The 22,153-nt window shown below is 41.1% G+C and overlaps 1 protein-coding gene across 2 annotated transcripts in view; it reads right to left on the reverse strand.

The window, feature by feature from the left end:
- Positions 1-1,140: 1,140 nt before the first annotated feature.
- Positions 1,141-22,153, reverse strand: part of LOC115076385 (ephrin type-A receptor 6-like) — a 148,653-nt gene continuing 127,640 nt past the window's right edge. Inside the window, exon 2 of one of the 2 annotated variants that reach the window (XM_029577738.1) lies at positions 1,141-1,979. In XM_029577738.1, the coding sequence (XP_029433598.1) occupies positions 1,296-1,979 (684 nt within the window). In that variant the 3' untranslated portion in view covers positions 1,141-1,295. The remainder of the gene's footprint in view (positions 1,980-22,153) is intronic. The other variant, XM_029577737.1, reaches the window with a different exon arrangement.

Genomic DNA, 22,153 nt, shown 5'->3' on the forward strand with positions numbered 1-22,153 from the left:
TTCAACATAAAACAAGTAATGACATGTAAAATCAAAGCAAGCCCTCCCCCAAACAGAAACCCCCATATTTCCTTCCCAACCAAACCCAAAAGTCTGGCTAGTGACATATAGTAAAAGAAGAAGAAATCAGCTACAACTTTTTAACTAAAGCTTGATTAAAAAGCCAAGTCTTGATTAATTCCCTAAACTTTTCCTACTCTTAAATCTTATCTTTGCAGAAATAACATAAGGTCCCTAAATGAGATTATCGATAAATGAAAGCACATTTGCCTGTGCCATGCAAGCTGAGATAAAAAATGTAATGTTAAAGTAAAACCTCTGTGACCTATAAGATTTTTATCGAGGTCTAACTGTAAGCAGTCACAGATGAGTGGAAGGAATTTCTAATCAATACAGCTGTCAGTCAGCTTTAGAAATTTAACAGAATTGTTATGTTTGAAAGTTCAAAAGGTTGATGCTGAATAATATTGTTCTTAACAGTGTCACTGCCAGCACTCTTTCCATCCTGCTTCACATTTTTATAGATATTACAGACATAGCGCTAAGATAATGTTACAGAAGAAAACACCAGGTCATATTAGGGCCATTGTATGCAATATCCATTGCGTGTCTTGGCAGCTCAAAGTTTAAAGTCTACTGGTGCACCAAAACCAATCCTTCATTACAATGTCTGATTTCAAGAGTTCAATCCACTTATCCAAGCTTTCTTATAAAAGAGTTAATCTGAAAATGAAGGCTGTACATGCAAAAGAACTCCATGTAAAATGTCTCCTAGCTCAGTTCCCCTGTTAGTCTTTTCAAATTCTCTTCAGTTCATGTCAGACCTTTTACTTGGCTACATATGAATGGACAAGCTTAACGTGATTGCTCAGTTCAGGCTTCCAATATTTGAATGCAACCTTGTACTTCTGTAGACTTATTAGTTTGAATAAATAACCACATGCTTTATTCTTTTGAGACAATCACTATTATTGTAAAATTTCAACCTTATAAAAGCAAAGACTCAAAACAACAGTTCTCCTGTCAAATATAATATTAGGACTGTGCATTTCATTTCATGTTTATAAGAAATGAGATCATTGTGATAATTTAACTATCGACTTATTGCAGGGGTCAAGGAATCCAAACTTACCCTGGTAAGTTACCACATACAATTAATTATATACTGTATCATTTTAAATGACTCAATTTTATCATACACCACCCAGGCTAGAAAGAGAATCTAAATAAAACCATTGCATGATATATTACAAACTCCTACATACTGAATAGAAGCTATTTCAGGATGATTTTTGTTAAAGTATCAGGTGCTTACCATGACAGGAGCCATCCACCTCCTCATATCCAATACTGCAGACACAACGTCCGAGAGGCACGAGCCAGTCCCCATCAGCTCCACAGTATAGCTTAGGAGTGTCACGCTCCTCTGCATATTTCATGCAAGACCCACGTACTTCCACCAAAGAGGAGGAATCCACTCTGGGAACGGTGTCAGGAAACATGGCCAAGTTACGGACAGTAAATGGACACTTTTTGTAGTAGACTCGGACAGACACAAGAGCAATGCATGCCCCAATGTCCTGGAAAGCGAGATAAAACCCTTTTCTGTTGATTGGCCCCACTTCACGAACCTCTGTGTTCAGTTTAAGAATGCGATCACCTAGATCCATCTGTGTAAAACTCTCATCAGCTGCAATAGTATCAATTTTACTGTATTGGCTTGGCTTAAACTTTACCCCATGGGACTCATCTGACTCCATGTAGTAGAGATTAAAAGTTTCCTTGCAGGTCCCCAAAACCCATGGGATGCTGTTACAGTCCCTCAGAGTAAACTTCATCTCCACAAATATTTTCTGCGCTGCATCACGGGAGATCCAGTTGGTACGTAGCCAGTTGTTTTGGTTCGCCTCCATCACGTTGCAGACCTGATAGGTGTGAATGGGCCGATTGTGCTCATCCATTTCAGTGATGGCATCCCACTGCAAACAAGAAAAGATTGTAAAGCATTTTATTTCATTCATCGGAGAAGCAAATTCCTTGCAACATTTGATTCCCTCTTGTTGGCGATAAATTTACCATGGGTAGAAAATAAGGAAACTGCTTAGATTAATAAGGGATAGCTAAGAATTTTGTAGGTTTTATAAAAACAAAAATAAAATAAAACTATTTAAATCAAATGTAAAGTTTGCAAATGGGGAAGTAGGGTAGAATACAATTACTAGAATAATTACTTCTTCAACATGCATTTTTAGTAGAGGATTTTTCTACTTTTTGTAGGTAATAGGCATATCACGTATACAATGAGAAAATACATCAGAAAGATAATTGCACACAGTAAACGGTATTCACCAAAAGATTACCCAGTGTCAGTACGTGACCAGGTACAATATGCCCTTAGCACATTCAAAGAACATAGAAAGAAATAGAGCTATATTGACAAAGGACTTACCCAAGGAAAAGAATAACGCATACAATAATTAAAAATAGAAAATAACAAGGAAAATATGAGTAATGTGACATTAGAATAAATTTATGCCACAGAGAGACTTCAGTACATTTATATATTCTGTCTTCCCTTCTGTCGTGTATGAAATGAAACACTGGTTATTATGGACTGTTAGCTTATAATTTTATTTTTAAAAAATCCTAAATATCAGAAAATTCATTGTTAAAATCTTTAATTTTTGCCATCAGTATTTTCATCTCCACTATATTCTAGGCAGCTGGCATAAGTCAGAAAATATGTCGTGGACCCATATTTCTAATTGCAATTAATATTAATCACCTGTTACTGAATAGCAGATTGACAGCGATTAGCTTTGTTGGTGTTTACATTATTAGATCTCTCTCTTCCTAGAAGCCACACCCCACATCTTATCAAGTAATACTTTGTTACATTTAACAATTAAATTTTAACTCAAAAAAGCTTTTTACCCAGACAATTAATAAGGATGCAAAGAACCAGCCTAGATGGACCTCGATCTTCTACCCCACAGGTCAGCCAGAATTGGGGAGGTTGTGGATGCAGCTCCTGGGAGGAAGAAAACCATGGTCACTGCCCAGTGATGAACAACTAGTAACTGGATTTAGGGTCTATGACTGCAGGGTTTCCAGAACGTGCCTTTCTGCATGGCAAGAACCAAAGTAAATTTGGAGGGGGTATAATTGAAAAAGAAAAATAAGGATTATGAGCAATAGCGTTCTAATTATTTTCCTAATTATAGATGATAGCCATAAATGTTATGTTTCTGGTCTGTGTTAGTTTTGTTCTTGTTTTGATTTTTCTTTTTTTCTGTTACAATGTGGATTTTAAGCAAATGCTCCTGAGACTTCCATGGTTGGCTTGGGTATTACTACTCACAACACAATTCCATGTAGAAGTGATGATATCCTTTGTTGTATTGGTAGAAAATCCTATATTGAAAAGACAGCAATTCTAGTTATGTGAGAAAAATGCAAGCTGAAATGTTATATTTTAAAATAGCACCCACGAAAGAATTTAAAAGTATTGTGGAAGAGAGTACTAAGATTGATCTCAATCAAAGCGAAGGCAATGGGAACAAAATCAATCTAAATCTAAACAGCTGCGATGAAGCACTTGATTCGTGGGAAAAAATGACCAAGGAAATAGCAGACAAATACAGCCCAATCCGAACAAAAACCATGACAATCTTAAAAAATTGAATCCTTGGTATAACGAAGAACTGAAAGAATAAAAAAGACACCTTAGAAAGCTTGAAAAACTTTGGCAAAAAAAACCCTACAGATACCACTAAGAAGATACAAATAAATCTAAAAAAGGCTATTATGCAAAACAAATACACAGAGTGGTTTTCAACTCAAAACTTCTGTTCGAAATAGTCAAGAGCCTAATAAAAGAACCTTCTGCTCTCCAAACAATGAACAATAATTTCTCAAGAAATTAATGTAATGATTACGCTACAGCATGAACTGAAGAAAATCCAGAGGTTGAAACAATAAATCACCCATACCAACCCTATTAAGCAACGGAAAACTTTAATGCACATCATTTGACACAGTATTGAAGCTGGAGATAAGCAAAACCATAACTAAACTAAAACCAGCTACCCATCCATTTGACCTGATACCTCTTTGCTCAAACTAGTAAACCAAACCATAACCCCTACTATCACAACTCAGGTAAACCTTGCCCTTGCAGAGGGACATATGCCCCATGGTCTAAAACAAGCAGTTATAAAACCAATACTAAAGAATAAATTGGGAAGATCTGACAACTGGGACAACTACTGACCAATCTCCAGCTTAACCTTCCTTGCAAAATTTATTGAAAAAGCAGTGCTTACCCAATTAGAGACTCATCTCTAATTGGGTAAGCACTATATCCCAACCAATTTGGTTTTCAGAAAAATTGCTCAATGGAAACTCTTCTACAATCCTTAACTGACCCTGTCTTATGAAGATTTGACACTAATGAATCTCACTGCCTTGTACTGATTGACTTAACAGCAGCCTTTGCCATTATTGACCATAATCTACTTTGCCAACAGAAGAGAAACATAAGGATCAAAGGAAATGTACTTAAATGGTTCACCTCATTCCTCATAAACAGATCTTACCAAGTAAAACTCAACAACCACGTTTCCGATACATTCCAATGCTCAACAGGAGTTTTGCAGGGTTCAGCGCTATTTGCAACTCTATTTAATATCTACATGCTGCCCTTATGTAAACTACTAACAGACCTAGGAATAAAATTCTTTCTATATGCTGTCAATCTGCAAATCTATATCCCATTATCAAAATCATTTGAAAAAATAGCACCACTTCTCTGAATATATGATCACAATAAAGAAAAACTTGCACAAATGAAATTGATGAACCACAAAAAAACTGAATTAATTTGGCTGAGCTGAAGCCCACCAAAATCTATTTCTCCAGCTATTGACCTCGGAAATTGGCAGCTAATCCCCACAACTCATAATTTATTTATTTATTTAAAAATTTTTCTATACCGTCATTAAGTTAAATACCATCACAACGGTTTACAGAAGGGCACGATAAAGAGAAATATGGTTGGTATAGATTACAAATTACTCGTGTGCCATCATAGCATGGTAACAATGTAAAATAATAAACTAGGTGTGTAAATTAAACCTGATTGTTAGGAACAAATTAGGCAGTTTGATTTTAACATTAATATGCTTATGTAGGTTACTAAAAACTTCTAGCTTGGTGCATCCTTATCGCTCAACTATTTTTCTCCTTTTCTTTATCTTTATAAAATGCTTGTTTAAAAAGCCAGGTTTTCAGATTAGTTTTGAATAATTTCAGATTTGTCTGTAGTCTGATTTCGCGTGGCATGGTATTCCAGAGTACAGGACCAGCCAGTGACAGTGCTCATGAGATCTGGGCGTTCAAATTGATGAAAATTTAATAAGGAAAGCTCATATCAGCCAATTGGTGTAATCCGGTTTCTACAAGTTGCGAATCCTGAGCAGACTGAAACCTCTTCTAAACACAACAGATTTCAGATCGGCATTACAATCTCTCATATTCTCAAACCTTGACTATTGTAATTCCCTACTACTGGGACTCCCGACAGTCACTTAAAACCTCTGCAGCTACTGCAAAATGCTGCGGCTAGACTATTGTCTGGAACAAGGAAGTACGACCACATCACCCCAACTCAGATTGTCTTGCATTAGCTGCCTGTACAATCAAGAATAATTCTAAGGTGCATATATGTGCACCAATTTTATAACGTGCATATATGTGCACCAATTTTATAACATGTGCGCGCTGGCACTCACATGTTATAAAATCATTGAGCTGTTCGCACATGCGTGCCAGATTTTGTAATCTACGTGCACAAGTAGGGGAAGATTTAGGCAATTCCCACGCGGCGACGCATCGCAGTCCGCTCCAGTTAAGGAGCGGACTGGGAGGGAACTTCCTTAACCCTCTATCTAACCTTCCTTCCCACCCCCTAAACTTCCCCTACCTTACCTTTTTTTTCTATTTGTCAAGTTGCTGCTGCTCTGGAGCAGTAGTAACTTGTATGTGCTGGCAGCCTGCTGGTGTGCACTTCCCTGGCACAGTGGCAAATGGTCGCTGTACCAGCGCCTCCAGCCCCCCCCCTGACTGCCCCTTTATCTGGGTCTGGCACTTCGGCAAGTAACGGGGTTACGTGCGCGGCTGGGCCTCAGTGAAAATGTGCGCAGTGTGCGCAAGGCCTAGCCATATATGTAACCTTCGTTTTTTATACACGCAGGGGAATAAAAATTCGGCCGAACGTACTTACAATAATACTCAATAACATTAACTTGAACAACGATCTAATGGGAACATAAGGATATAAGAACATAAGAAATTGCCATGCTGGGTCAGACCAAGGGTCCATCAAGCCCAGCATCCTGTTTCCAACAGTGGTCAATCCAGGTCACAAGAACCTGGCCTGGAATGACATTTAAACCACATATTCTCCCACGAAAGCTCAGATCGCAAAACAAAGGCCTCCTAGAAATCCCGAACATAAGAAACTCTCATTTAACACAAACAAGAGAAAGAGCGATATCAGTCACAGGCCAAAATTATGGATTTCTATGCCAGAGGACCTGTGACCAATAACAGACAATAAAAGATTTAACAAATTACACTCGACGGCCAGACCCTTAAGGGATGCCTATAAGGGATCCTTACATGTCCCTCCAATCAAAGCAGTGCACCACTCAAACATCAGAGACCGGTCATTCTCTACTGCAGGCCCATCCATCTGGAATGCCATGCCTCCGGACTTCAGACAAGAAACCTGCCTACTAACTTTTAAAAAGAAACTAAAAACATGGCTGTTCTGCCAAGCATTCCCCACTACAAGCTCCACAGCCTGATTTAGAACTGTTCCTTCACTTATGTAAATAAACAATCACCAAATCACGCTTACTAGCTATTAAGAGGTTGGCTTCTTGCCTCCCTCCCTTGTATATAGTACTTATCTTCGTTCACCCTCTTTATTTCCTACTCCCAGTTAAGGCTTCCTTGTTATAATGTAACTTTTATGCTCCCTAAATTGTCTCTTGTTTATTGGTTATTTATAGTTACTGCTTAGTTCGATGTAAACCGAGTTGATTTGATTTGTATCAAGAAAGTCGGTATATAAAGCCTTCAATACATAAATAAATAAATAAATAAAACTTGGACATTAAAAAATGCCTTCTGTTTGACAGAAACTGACAGTTCACCATAAACCAGAAATCCAAGTTATGTCTTGAACAATACCCCCCTTAATCCTAGCCCCCTATAACCCCTGATTTGTTCTCCTATATTGTATCTGTCATTGTAATGCACCCTGGCCTCTAAATACTTACCTCGTTTACTTCATGTCTGTATGTAGGCCTTCTGCCGTATCTCATCAAACCTGTACACTGTTATGAACCACTGATTCTCACATGGAATGATGGTATATAAAACACAAACAAATAAATAAATAAATAAAAGCATAGAAAGCGAAGGGAAGGAAGCAGGTGAATGTTGATGTTTGCATGCTCAGTGCCCACTTTAACACACCTTCCACTCACTTATATAGAAACATAGAAACATAGAAATGACGGCAGAAGAAGACCAAATGGCCCATCCAGTCTGCCCAGCAAGCTTCACACATGTTTTCTCTCATACTTATCTGTTTCTCTTAGCACTTGGTTCTATTTCCCTTCCACCCCCACCTTTAATGTAGAGAGCAGTGATGGAGCTGCATCCAAGTGAAATATCTAGCTTGATTAGTTAGGGGTAGTAGCCGCCGCAATAAGCAAGCTACACCCATGCTTATTTGTTTTACCCAGACTATGTTGTACAGCCCTTATCGGTTGTTTTTCTTCTCCCCTGCCAATAGGCAAGCTTCTCCCCTGCCAATAAGCAAGCTACACCCATGCTTATTTGTTTTACCCAGACTATGTTATACAGCCCTTATTGGTTGTTTTTCTTCTCCCCTGCCGTTGAAGCAGGGAGCTATGCTGGATATGCGTGAAGTATCAGTCTTCTCCATGCTGTTGAAGCAGAGAGCCATGCTGGATATGCATCGAAAGTGAAGTATCAGGCACATTTGGTTTGGGGTAGTAACCGCCGTAACAAGCCAGCTACTCCCCGCTTTGTGAGTGCGAACCCTCTTTTCTTCTCCCCTGCCGTTGAAGCAGAGAACTATGCTGTATATGCATTGAAAGTGAAGTATCAGGCTTATTTGATTTGGGGTAGTAACCGCCGTAACAAGCCAGCTACTCCCCTCTTTGTGAGTGTGAATCCTTTTTTCCACATTTCCTCTTCCTGCTGAAGCTTAGAGCGATGTTGGAGTCACAGTAAGCATGTGTATGTTTATTTAATAAGGGTATTGTCTCCAGGCAGTAGCCATCATTCTGGCGAGTCACCCACTCTTCATTGGCGGCCTTTTGACTTTATGGATCCACAGTGTTTATCCCACGCCCCTTTGAAGTCCTTCACAGTTCTGGTCTTCACCACATCCTCCGGAAGGGCATTCCAGGCATCCACCACCCTCTCCGTGAAGAAATACTTCCTGACATTGGTTCTGAATCTTCCTCCCTGGAGCTTCAAATCGTGACCCCTGGTTCTGCTGATTTTTTTCCTATGGAAAAGGTTTGTCGTCTTTGGATCATTAACACCTTTCAAGTATCTGAAAGTCTGTATCATATCACCTCTGCTCCTCCTTTCCTCCAGGGTGTACATATTTAGATTCTTCAATCTCTCCTCGTACGTCATCCGATGAAGATCCTCCACCTTCCTGGTCGCCCTTCTCTGTACCGCCTCCATCTTGTCTTTGTCTTTTTGAAGATACGGTCTCCAGAACTGAACACAGTACTCCAGGTGAGGCCTCACCAAGGACCTGTACAAGGGAATAATCACTTATTATTATTATTATTATTTATTTCTTTTATATACCGACATTCAATCGAGATATCACATCGGTTTCCAGATAACCAAGATAACCACTTCCCTTTTCTTACTTGATATTCCTCTCTCTATGCAGCCCAGCATTCTTCTGGCTTTAGCTATCGCCTTGTCACATTGTTTCGCCGACTTCAGATCATTAGACACTATCACCCCAAGGTCCCTCTCCTGCTCCGTGCACATCAGTCTTTCCCCCCCCCCATCGAATACAGTTCATTCGGATTTCCACTCCCCATATGCATGACTTTGCACTTCTTGGCATTGAATCTCAGCTGCCATATCTTCGACCACTCTTCCAGTTTCCTTAGATCCCGTCTCATTCTCTCCACTCCTTCCGGCGTGTCCACTCTGTTGCAGATCTTAGTGTCATCCGCAAAAAGACAAACCTTACCTTCTATCCCGTCCGAAATGTCGCTCACAAAGATATTGAACAGGACCGGTCCCAACACCGATCCTTGCGGTACACCACTTAAAACCGCTCTCTCTTCAGAGAAGGTTCCATTTACCATCACACATTGTCTTCTGTCCGTCAACCAATTTGCAATCCAGGTCACCACCTCGGCACTCACTCCTAAGCTTCTCGTTTTATTCACCAGTCTCCTGTGCGGAACCGTATCAAAAGCTTGCTGAAATCCAAGTATATGATATCGAGTGCTCTTCCTCGATCCAATTCCTTGGTTACCCAGTCAAAAAAGTCAATCAGATTTGTCTGACAGGATCTTCCTCTGGTGAATCCATGCTGCCTCTGGTCCATCAATTCTCCCGACTGTAGATAGTTCACTATTCTCTCTTTCAACAGTGACTCCATTACTTTTCCCACCACCGAAGTGAGGCTAACCGGTCTGTAGTTACCAGCCTCCTCTCTGTTCCCAACTCTTGTGAAGAGGGACCACCACCGCTCTTCTCCAATCACTCGGCACCACTCCCGTTTCTAGGGATCTATTGAACAGGTCGCACAGCGGTCCCGCCAGCACATCTCTGAGCTCCCTCAGTATCCTTGGATGAATCCCATCAGGCCCCATGGCTTTGTCCACTTTCAGATTCTTTAGCTCTTCCCATACATTATCTACTGTAATGGATTTTCCTCTGTTTCGCTTCCCTCCAGTTTCTTGTTGTGTAGAGATGGTCCTTCACCAGGGTCTTCTTTAGTGAACACAGAGCTGAAGTATTCGTTTAATATTTCTGCCATTTCTTCGTCTCTCTCCACATCATTGATCATTTCCACCTTTCAATTTCACTATACCACTTTGGACTTTTCTCTTTTCGCTGATGTATCTGAAAAATGTTTTGTCACCATATTTTATCTCCTTGGCAATCCTCTCTTCCGCTTGACTTTTTGCCAACTTGATTAATTTCTTAGTCTCCCTCAGTTGAATCAGATATTCTTCTTTGTGCTCCTCCCTTTGGGATCTTTTGTATTTCTTGTATGCAGTTCTTTTAGCTTTAATTTTGTCAGCCACATGAATGAGTTTATTGGCTGTTCTAGGAATATGTTCTAATGTAATCCAGTTCTGTGTTAGAGAGCTCAATTCTGCGGCAACAAGATAAATGCTACAAAGCCAAGAAAGGAAACTGGTGAAACATTAAGCACCATTATAAAAGCCATTTATTTGTCTAATAAGGAGTGATTGGGTAGTAGAGGGCTTGAAACAAAGCTAAGGATGTTTTGCCATCACAATAGCTGTCCAAATTAGATTAAAGCACAATATGGAGAACGTTGTTGATGCTACATTATCTCCTGCTGAAATGTTTACACTAATGTAATGCCAACAAGAACATTTTCTTCTATTTACACTCATAAGAGTCAAGAAGCATGTGTCAATAAATCAAAACCGGACACAGGAATGGCTAAGGATGCATGAACTTAAACCTAAAATCAGGGATTGATAATTGTAGCACATCAGAATGGACCATGGACAAGATGGTTCACAGCCAACATTAAAATTCTATAAAACACAACAGGAACTGGTTACATCTCTCATTGCTGGGTGTGATGTGCTGATGTTAGAAACCCTGCTTATAGAAGGGCACAATAAGGTGACATGGCTCTCCACTGGAAAAATGTGTAAACACTATAACATTGCTGCACCAAAAAAAACACTGGGGTCACAACCCCAACAGAAACTGTAGAGAATTAAAAAGCTCTGACCACCGGAGACATTCCCATTCCGCACTAATACAAAGCTCGATGCTAGAAAACGGGACATTGTAGTAAAGGAGGAAAACTCATGAACGTCATTGCTGATAGAAATTTTCAGTACCAATCCTTTATTCTGTGGAACGTTTTGGAAAGAGAGAAGTCCTTTAAGTAATTAGGCAGAGATCATGAAAACGGTGGCAGAAAGATATAGAAATACTCCCAACTGAATGGAGCGCCATTGGCCTGATTAAATGCCATCAGGTGCATCTTGCTATGTTACCTAAACCTATAGTCTCCAGAAGGAAGCTGTCTTTGGCACCATGAAAAGTATGAAGACTGAGTATTATCTGAGAACCTGAGATCACACCAGTCTAGCCTGGTTTAGTGAGGTTCATTCCTGTTAAGGTAGGCACAAAAGAAAACGCATTTGGAGACCTTACCCCACACGGAATCTTGTGATGACCTTTCCTTCAGCTGTCAAGATGATTCCGTTCAGATGGTGGGAAGCTCACGGTGGCTACATTTCGGCCAAGCCCATTACAAAAGGACACTGCATAGGAGGCTTGCATTAGGAAAAGGCAACCTTTTTTCCATTTTTAACCCTCTGTTAAATGGTCTCAAAGTAAGGTTTTTCCTTTTTGAATATGTTTTGCTTGCTGAATCATATTGCTATCCAGCCATTCCTTATTCTGCCAGGTTTTTTTTTATGGCCATTTCTCTTCATAAGCACTTGAATTTTGGTTTGTGCAGGATGTCTATTTCCAGCTTGGGACCATCAGTATTTTCTTCATCAAAATGCTATGCAAGTGAGGTCCTCCAGAAAAATCCTTTCAAAGCAGTTAGGGTAAACACAAAATACTTGACAAAACAAGCAGACCTGGCTTTGTCAATAGGCACACTAGGACTGTGTCTAGGGTGTCAAAATTCAGGGGGGGGGGGGGCAACAGGCCAGCGGAAGATTTACTGCCCCCCAGCTGTGCTGATCTCTCAGCAGAGAAGAGGAGGGAAGGAGTGAGGCTGGAAGGGGACAGAGCAAAGAAAAACTGCTCCCACTCTATTCCAGATTCCACTGCCCCCCTCAATCCGGGGAGTCTAAAAAAAGCCACCCTGCCCCCTAATCCAGTCCCCCCCCCCCCCCCTTCCCTGTCATTCAGAGACATGAGGGAGGAGATGAGCATGGTAAAGCAGAATAAAGAAGGCTGTGCCTTATCCAGGGCGACAGCACCACTAGTGCCTCAGGGCAGGCAAAATCCTAAATCCGTCATTGAGAACAAATGTTATGTTTCACTGCAGGCACGAAACAAAGCTTGTATTGTTACTGTTGTTTTTGCTTTTGGGGCAGCAGCAGGAGTTTATAGATTAAGCTGCAATAACCACCAAAAAGAATGTATGCTTTCTTGAAGAAAACTCTTTCCCAAGGTTTGGTATTACTGCAATTAAGAGACAGGGTCTCATTATCATGGCATTGCACCTAGGCAGGGGCCAAGCAGTCTAGAGCAGGTGATCTTCTGCCGGAAGCAGCTGCTCTTCCTATAGGTTGGGCCCTTGCATGCAGACAGCCACCAGGGGTTTACCAAGCAGGAAGCAAGCAAACAGGCAGGAGAAAAGAAACCAGGAATAAAGCAGGAACCAGGAACAGAGCGGGAACCAGGCTTGGCCAGTGTTACAGTGTTATCTCAGACTGAAATCCACGAAGACTGTTGCACAAGCAAAGGGGCATCAGGCTAGGGCTCCTCATATAGGACACACCTAATACTGGCCAAGAGAGGTGCCCTCTGGAGGAGGGGCTTCCTAACTGCTTTATTAACAGTTACGACATGATGCTCGACGAACCAGAATCCCTGGCCTTTAACACCTGGGGCTGTAGGTTTCATCTCCAGTGCCCCTGACATTCACAAGGGGGGCCATTTTAAGTTCTAGATATATATTTTGGTGGTAAAATGTAGATGTCTTCAAAGGAATCTGGGCTATCATACATCTCAGAAACAGAAAAGTTGGTGGCAGAAAAGATTTACTTGGTCCACCTATTTGTCCCTGCCTACTGTGCTGTCACAGGTCTTTCTTGATCTGTGGCCCTTCTCCTTCCTTCCCATCATTAAGGTTCCTTTAGGTCTATACATGCAGCTTGAATTCTGCCCTGTATGTTCTAAGGTCCACCTCCCTCTCAGTGAAAACATATTCTCTCGCATTCCTTTTGAGCTTCCCTGCCTTCAGCTTCATATGATGACCCCTTTCTTTAATTTTCAGTGGAAAATGCTTCCTTCTAGTACTGTATTGAAACTTGCTGGATAGTTGAATGTTTGTATCACATCTACCTTTCCCTTCTTTTTTCTTGAGAGTACATCTTTAGCTCCTTCACTCTGTATATGGTTGTAGTACAGGCCCCTCATATACAAGAATGTGCTCTTGTACACAGTGAGAAATATATAACTTCCCTGAATGTGCACTACTGATGTGCACTGATATACTCATGAGCTGAACATCTGTTTATAAATGTAGTTACAAATGCCAAAACTTAGCATACTCCTATCGACTACCAGACTTCTATTACATACTGTAGATTTATTCGAACATATACTGTCTCATATATCCATGCATGAAAATATTTTGAATAGACAATTTCTAATCATTATCATTTTTTAATCCAAAAACTTGCATGATATTTTACTTTTTTACATACATGCAGTTTATTTTTCAAAATTACCTAGCTGGCATTTTTAAATGTAGTTTTACCTTGCAAAGTACATAAATAGAGTTTAATGTCAAATTTGCATTAAGATGTTATTTAATTAGGCATACTGATTTTGCAAGCAGCACTTCCAGTGATATATTGAGGACAAATACCATAAGAATTGCCTTTCTACATATTATCTGTGAATATTTTTTTATGAATGGGATCATAAATTTTTATCACCACAAAGATCTAGGCCTGGATTTATCAAAATGTACTAAACTACGCTATGCGATAGAAAAAGGGGTATATTTTTATGGGGTAATAGGCAGTTTATTGCAATTTGTGCTAATACTATGTGGAAGAGCTAAGTTACTGCAAAATTGCGATAAACTTTTTTGCACTTTGAAATAAGTGCCAGAAGTGTAGTATTTCCTACATACAAACCACTGAGGGGGACCATGTTTACTATCAGAGCCACAGAAGGGGGGGGGGGGGGGGGAAGAGAAAAAATGAATGAGAGTGAGCCTAGCCGTAATGCCCCAACACTAGATAGGTATTTATATCTCTATGGGAGGCCACCTAGTAACTCAAGATGAGGTTTAGGTATTAGTGTAGGGGTTAGGGGCCACTTTGACATTCAAAGTGAGACGTAAGAACAGAACACTGCTCTCTTGTGAAGATTTGATGACCCTCGGAGTGAGGAAACTCACCCAAAGATGAGATTTGTTGCAATGTTCTCTCAACCTAGCTTGATGTTACCCAGGTAGAGAGTCCATCAAGCTAGGTTGAGAGAACACTGCACAAATCTCATCTTAGAGTGAGTTTCCTCACTCCGAGGGTCATCAAATCTTCACAACAGAGCACTGTTCTATTCGTATGTCTCTCTTTGAATGTCAAAGTGGCCCCTAACCCCTACACTAATACCTAAACCTCCTCGAGTTACTAGGTGGGCCTCCCATAGAGATATAAATACCTATCTAGTGTTGGGGTATTATAGCTAGTCTCTCTCTCTCTCTTTGAAAGTCAAAATGCATCACCATATGAGGTGTGCACCAGCTATTAAAATCTATCCTTATGTGCCCAATGTCTTCAGTGAATTCTTCATTTTCAAGTGCCAGGAAAAGCAAAAACTACCAGCTAACCTCTATAAAACAAATCTATTTTTCAAAGCTTGGTGCTGAGTTCTGCTTCAGGTGTTTTTTTGTTTTTTTTAAATGATTGCCTGCTTACTCACAAGCTCTGAGCAAGACTGATAAGTATGCTTATTCTCATTTTGGGACATTTCACTGGTCCAATCTTCATTTTCAGTCTGGCAGTTTTCTTCCTGCTGTTTTGGGTTTCCACAACTCAATCAGAACCAGGGCTGAGATCTCCTTCTTTCACAAACTATCGGGGGATGTCTCCCTCTCATCTTTCTTAGTCATCAGTGCAGCGACAAGTCCTCAGCTGGGGGCCATGCATGAGAGATTCCTTCCAGAACCCTACAATCAAGGACCTAAAATCCATCATCTTGGCAATAATGAGGAATCCCTTCTCCTAGATGCTGTGAATGTTTTCCCCACAGCATTCCTAATCCCAGCCACCCTCAAAAAGTGGACTATCTGAACCAGAAATCAACCCAGGTTCCTTACTCATGGCAATAAGCAGCAAACGTCACTGGGCCAGCCCACTGGTTCCTCTTTGAAAGAAACCTTTTGACAGACAATAATAATACTAATAATTTCAGATTTTTGCTTAGTTATCAACTGCTGCTACAAACAAACCCCTCAATATAACAAGTAAACAGAAGATGGTCTGAAAGACTGGTAACCTTGGTTTCAAATCATACACCTTGTCTTAACTCAAGGATTGCCCTATAGGTAGAGTTTATTACAGCATGACTATAGATTGCCAATAAGATCACTATTTGCAAGTGCGGAGGCGCGGTAGCTTCTCTGACGGGAGATGTGAGCCCTTGGATCGCCACGCCACTCAGGGAGGAGCCCGAGAGCACAGCGAGAGGTGAGCCGATGCAAGCACAGGCAGACAAGGGACAAGAACAAGGCTGGAGCAAAGACAAGAAGACTGAAGGTATGACAATCTACCAGACCTGCACGCCCCAAGAAGACCAGCAACGCAATGTTGGTCAATGAAAGTCCTCCGACCTTTCCAAGCCCTTTGGATCTGCCACTGTGTAACAGCAATAGGCAGCAGGGCCGGACAGAGGACGAGGGCCAACGGAGGCTTTGAACATGGAAGAATCTTGGACAAAGACAGGCGAAGACTCAGGCAAAGACTTTTGGATGAGTGATCAGGAGCAAGGTACTGCAGGCAAAAGTATACAGGAACAAGATCAAGTACTGGGTTGAGACTACAATGCAGCACGCCCTACACAGCCCACCGTGTGGGGCTGATTGCGGACCATGGCTGGGCTCGAAGCAGGGCTCTAGAACGATGGTGTGGAGTAGATGAGGACTGGAAAATGGAGAAGATCCTGAAGAGGCCCTGCCAACCGGAGGGCGTGCCCTACACAGCTGGCCCATGGCTGGTCACGGACCACGCTGAGCAGAGCAGGTTCAACAGAGTCTTATGGCATGGACCCGCCGCAATGCAAGGAGCTCCGAAGACGAGGAGAGGACACAACGCTCAGGATACAAGATACAGGATTCTCCGACAACTCGGGATTCAAGAGACAGGGGACAAGCCAGAAGTCTTCCGGAGAGTAGCACTGCGGAGATGAAGATGGCAATGTGCCATGAGGTGCCCTACACAGCCCGCCCATGGACTGGTCATGGACCACGAACAATGGCACGCCGGGAAAGTGGAAATCCAGGAACCAAGGAACTGGAGGCAGAGGTTGAAGACCAAGGGCATCAGGAAGGAACATCGGACATCAAGAAGGTATGGATGAAGGACATCAGGAACACAAAGACATCTGGAGGCACGGACGAAGGACATCAGGAACATGAAGACGAAACTGTCAAAGCAGGAGAAGACCACGGAGGACCTGGACTGAAGAAATGACACAGCCGACTGTGAGACTCGATCTGAAGGCCCTGACTGAAGGCAGGCAGGGCCGTTTTTATAGGGCTGAAGCAGGAAGTAACCATTAGGTGGGGCCCAGGGCATATCCAGCCACGGGCCCTTTAAATGTAGTGAAGAGGTGCACGCCAGTGCCTAGAGGCAAGGAGGAGAGCAGAAGGAGCACCACGGACAGCGGCGCTCTCCTGCAATTTGACGCAGAATGAACAGGCAGGCTTCAGGGCAGCCTCCAGGCCATGGGATGACATCAGAGCGGGGGTCCTTCCTCCCACTGTCGTTCAGGAAGACCCCGGCGGCGGCTCCCTGCCGCAAGAGGAGCTGGTAGGTGCGGCCTCCAGGCCCTAAGAAGATGGCGTCAGCGGCACCAGGCCGCAGGATGTGCGGCAGAAGCAGCGGCCTCCAAGCCACTTGGGAGGTCAGCAGTGTGGTGCTCTGGCCGCGTGGCGTGGCAGCAATGACGGCCTCACGGCAATGTCGGGAGGAGCCGAATGGCTGAAAAGGTAAGAGGCCTGCTCGCGGAGGGAAGCTCCACGGGCAGGAATCGTAACACACTAACTCTTCCTGAAAGTTGGATGCAGCATTATGAAGCACTGTAAAGGAATCTGATCATTCCAGGTACCACCATGCAAATGAAAGTTGGATGCAGCATTAATGAAGCACTGTAAAGGGAATCTGATCATTCCAGGTACCACCATGCAAATGAAAGTTGGATGCAGCATTAATGAAGCACTGTAGAGGCATCTGATCATTCCAGGTACCACCATGCAAATCATGCACGCTTATTAGCCAAAACAATCACAACTTCTCTCAACTTTGGAAATTTTAAGTCCATGAATAAGAGACAGCTCCAGCCACTTCTCCAGCAGGTCGGATAATATAGACTCAGTAGACTATTTGAGAAATGTATTTGTGTGGAAGAGTATTGGTTACCGAGGAGAAAAGCAGCCCAAAGAGGCTTATGCAGGAAAAAGAGAACAAATTGAAATTCTTTCCAGAGCAACTTGTACCATCAGGTTTAATTCTGAATGAAAAGATAATCAAATCTGCCAGGCTTCCTACACAATATTTTAGTTTAAAATTTTGAAATTGGGAATTGGGAAAAAGTTATTGCACCTTAGCTTCTGTATTTTGTAACTAAACCAAGTATTCTAATGAATAGTAAAAGTCCTCAGAGTAGTGCAAATAAATGCTGAATACAGAGAAGGTCGAATTTGATTAAGAACATAAGAAGTTGCCGTAATGGGTCAGAGTAAGGGATCATCAAGCCCAGCATCCTGTTTCCAACAGTGGTCAATCCAGGCCACAAGCACCTGGCAAGTAACCAAACACTAAGTAGATCCCATGCTACTAAAGCCGGTAATAAGCAGTGGTTATTCCTTAAGCCAACAATTAATACAGTTTATGGACTTCTCCTCCAGGAACTTATCCAAATTTCTTTTAAATCCAGCTACACTAACTGCCTCTAGCAATGAATTTCAGAGTTTAATTGTGCTGAATGAAAAAGAATTCTCTCCAATTTGTTTAAAATAAGTTACTTGCTAACTCCATGGAGTGCCCCCCTAGTCCTTCCATTATCTGAAAGATTAATAACCGATTAACATTTACCCATTCCAGTCCACTCATGATTTTATAGACCTCTATCATATCCCCCCTCTGCCATCTCTTCTCTAAGCTGAACAGCCCTAACCTCTTCAGCCTTTCCTCAAAGGGGAGCTGTTCCATCCCCTTTAGCATTTGGTTGCCCTTCTCTGTACCTTCTCCAAAGCAACTATATCTAATAAGATAAACTGCAAATTTCATTGTTCTATACAAAAGGGTTCAAAGATGAGCTCTTTTTTCATCAGCTCCTGATAAATATTTTATATATTACTGATATAGTGTCATACTTCAAATGCTGAGGGTTAGGTTTTAGCACACTTACACCAGGACATAAGCATTCCCTGTATTTCTGTGGAAATCAATAGGGCTTGAAGTGTCTGAAGTCACAGACAACAGACTGCAAAATTAGGTAGCAGAAGAAAACTCAGAATGCCTCCAAACCTGAAATGGCTTCAGTCGCTTTCCGAGTTTATAAACTATACTGCTGACAAAGTTCATTCAAGTACCAAGAACAGCTCATCCATAGACCTATTCAATTCCCAAAGCCCTCATGTGTTACAGCTAGATTAAAGGCCTGATTTAATAAGGTCTTTTCCTGTAGACATTGAATACAAAAGTCTTAAGGGTAATTTTTCAAAAGGATTCACCTAGGTAAAAGTAGCATATATTGAAGGAATTTTCAAAAGCTCATTTATGCACTTAAAGTGCAGTTTTAAGCACACAAATCCTTTTGAAAATTGTCCCCTTAGTGAATCTGTCCTAACACATAGACAAAGAAAGAAACAAAAACAATTTATCATGAATTACAATAAGTATACTAAACTACAAAGTAGCTTTTGATGGTAATATTCCTCTTAGATTGCTCAACTTCCAGAAGGTATTACTCACGTCTTGTATGCAACTAGGAAGAGAGAAGCTAGGCAGCTTTATGCTGTACCTCCATCATTCTTTTCTTGAATGATAATTAAAAATGTAAGTTTTCTATTTGAGGATTGATGATTTCAATATCAAATGTACAATAAGGTGTATCAATAGAGGGAAGGCAAGAAACCTATACAGTCATGAATGGAGCCATCAGGCAGAGGAACGGTAACTTTCTAAAAACCTGCACTGGAGAAAAAAAATTCATAACTTGTATAACAAATAAAAATTTCATTTGAAATCCATAATACATTCTTAAAGCCTTGCAATCTCATAGCAGTAGGGATCAAGCCAAAGATAACAGAGTATAAGGAAAGCTACAGATTCTTCGTCAACTGGGCCATTCCAAACTAATTCTTTGTCCAGAGGAATCAGTCTAATTTTCATCGACACCCTAAACTACATCTGTTTAGCAAGTACATTCTGCTTTTGGCTTGCATTTCTAAATCAGAAAACATCTAAAAGCTCAACGTATATGAAATTTACACCAAGCAATGCACAAACCAATACCATTTACCAAACACACATGTAAAATACATTAGGTGGTTTCATCCATCCATACATCAAACTATCAAAAAGATGTTCCATGCTTTACTGAAGAGCTTATTCTTTTTCGTGCAAAAGAAATATCAAAATAAAATAATTAAAAGATTAAAATTCATGAGTAGAGCCTACGGAAAGGCAAATCATTCATTTCCTGGCTCCATTCACCAGTGGGTGATAGATAGCTGAATAATCAGTGCTAGGGTAGAGGCAGAAAGTAGACCAGGAATGCCACCACAAATGAAAGCTTATTACAAGAAAAACAACAATAGAGTTAAGAACATAAAAACATAAGAAAATGCCATACTGGGTCAGACCAAGGGTCCATCGAGCCCAGCATCCTGTTTCCAACAGTGGCCAATCCAGGCCATAAGAACCTGGCAAGTACCCAAACACTAAGTCTATTCCATGTAACCATTGCTAATGGCAGTGGCTATTCTCTAAGTGAACTTAATAGCAGGTAATGGACTTCTCCTCCAAGAACTTATCCAATCCTTTTTTAAACACAGCTATACTAACTGCACGAACCACATTATCTGGCAACAAATTCCAGAGTTTAATTGTGCGTTGAGTAAAAAAGAACTTTCTCCGATTAGTTTTAAATGTGCCCCATGCTAACTTCATGGAGTGTCCCCTAGTCTTTCTACTATCCGAAAGAGTAAATAACCGATTCACATCTACCCGTTCTAGACCTCTCATGATTTTAAACACCTCTATCATATCCCCCCTCAGTCGTCTCTTCTCCAAGCTGAAAAGTCCTAACCTCTTTAGTCTTTCCTCATAGGGGAGTTGTTCCATTCCCCTTATCATTTTGGTAGCCCTTCTCTGTACCTTCTCCATCGCAATTATATCTTTTTTGAGATGCGGCGACCAGAATTGTACACAGTATTCAAGGTGCGGTCTCACCATGGAGCGATACAGAGGCATTATGACATTTTCCGTTTTATTCATCATTCCTTTTCTAATATTCCCAACATTCTGTTTGCTTTTTGACTTCCGCAGCACACTGAACCGACGATTTCAATGTGTTATCCACTATGACACCTAGATCTCTTTCTTGGGTTGTAGCACCTAATATGGAACCCAACATCGTGTAATTATAGCATGGGTTATTTTTCCCCTATATGCATCACCTTGCACTTATCCACATTAAATTTCATCTGCCATTTGGATGCCCAATTTTCCAGTCTCATAAGGTCTTCCTGCAATTTATCACAATCTGCTTGTGATTTAACTACTCTGAACAATTTCGTGTCATCTGCAAATTTGATTATCTCACTCGTCGTATTTCTTTCCAGATCATTTATAAATATATTGAACAGTAAGGGTCCCAATACAGATCCCTGAGGCACTCCACTGTCCACTCCCTTCCACTGAGAAGCCTATTTAATCCTACTCTCTGTTTCCTGTCTTTTAGCCAGTTTGCAATCCACGAAAGGACATCGCCACCTATCCCTTGACTTTTTACTTTTCCTAGAAGCCTCTCATGAGGGTATAGACAGAACCTTTATTTGGTTTTAAAATGACTGCAAAGATCCCTTTATCAAGCAGTGCATTGCAAGTAAACTTGTAGTTTCATAGAGGACACCAAAATCCCTTCATCCTATCACTTGGCATGGCCCTGATATTTCACCATACATGTCAAGAAACTTGCTATACAGCTCCGGCAGTGCCAAATGCAAGAGAACAAAAGATACTGACTGCAAACCAAGGACCATATGGGTCAGTTGCTATGCTTTATGGTGAAATAAACGTGTTTAGAACGGATACTTTTGATCAGTACAAGCTTTTCTTGATTTACTGTTGCATTTCAATGTACAGTCTCAGACTTATACACCATTAGTTGATTGGTTGGTTGACTCTATTTATTTATAAAATTTGTCCCTGCTCAATGTACAGTTCTCGGCAGTTTACAAGATGTATTTATTTATTTATTTTGTGTTTTTCTATACCGGCATTCTCGAAAGGTATCACATCATGCCGGTTTACAAATAACAAGGGGTGTAAGATACAATAAGAACATTAACAGGTGCGGATCGAAAACGTTGCAGTTACAATAAAACAGGGAAATACACAACTGAGAGCAGTGAAAAGTCGATAGGAAGTTAACAGAAAGAACAAATTTACAGATTTATGGTATTTACTAAGTAATGGAGTTTCGCAATGATATAGATTATCATGTTAAGGTAAGGTCTGAAAGTGAGTTAAGGTTCAGATGGGGTCTGGAAAGGCTTTCTTAAATAACCACGTTTTGAGTCTTTTCCTGAAAGTTGGAAGGCAGGGTTCCTGTTGCAGATCTGGTGGAATGGAGTTCCATAGAG

Source organism: Rhinatrema bivittatum, chromosome 15, assembly GCF_901001135.1.
Source record: "Rhinatrema bivittatum chromosome 15, aRhiBiv1.1, whole genome shotgun sequence".
In the NCBI taxonomy this organism is placed as follows: domain Eukaryota; kingdom Metazoa; phylum Chordata; class Amphibia; order Gymnophiona; family Rhinatrematidae; genus Rhinatrema; species Rhinatrema bivittatum.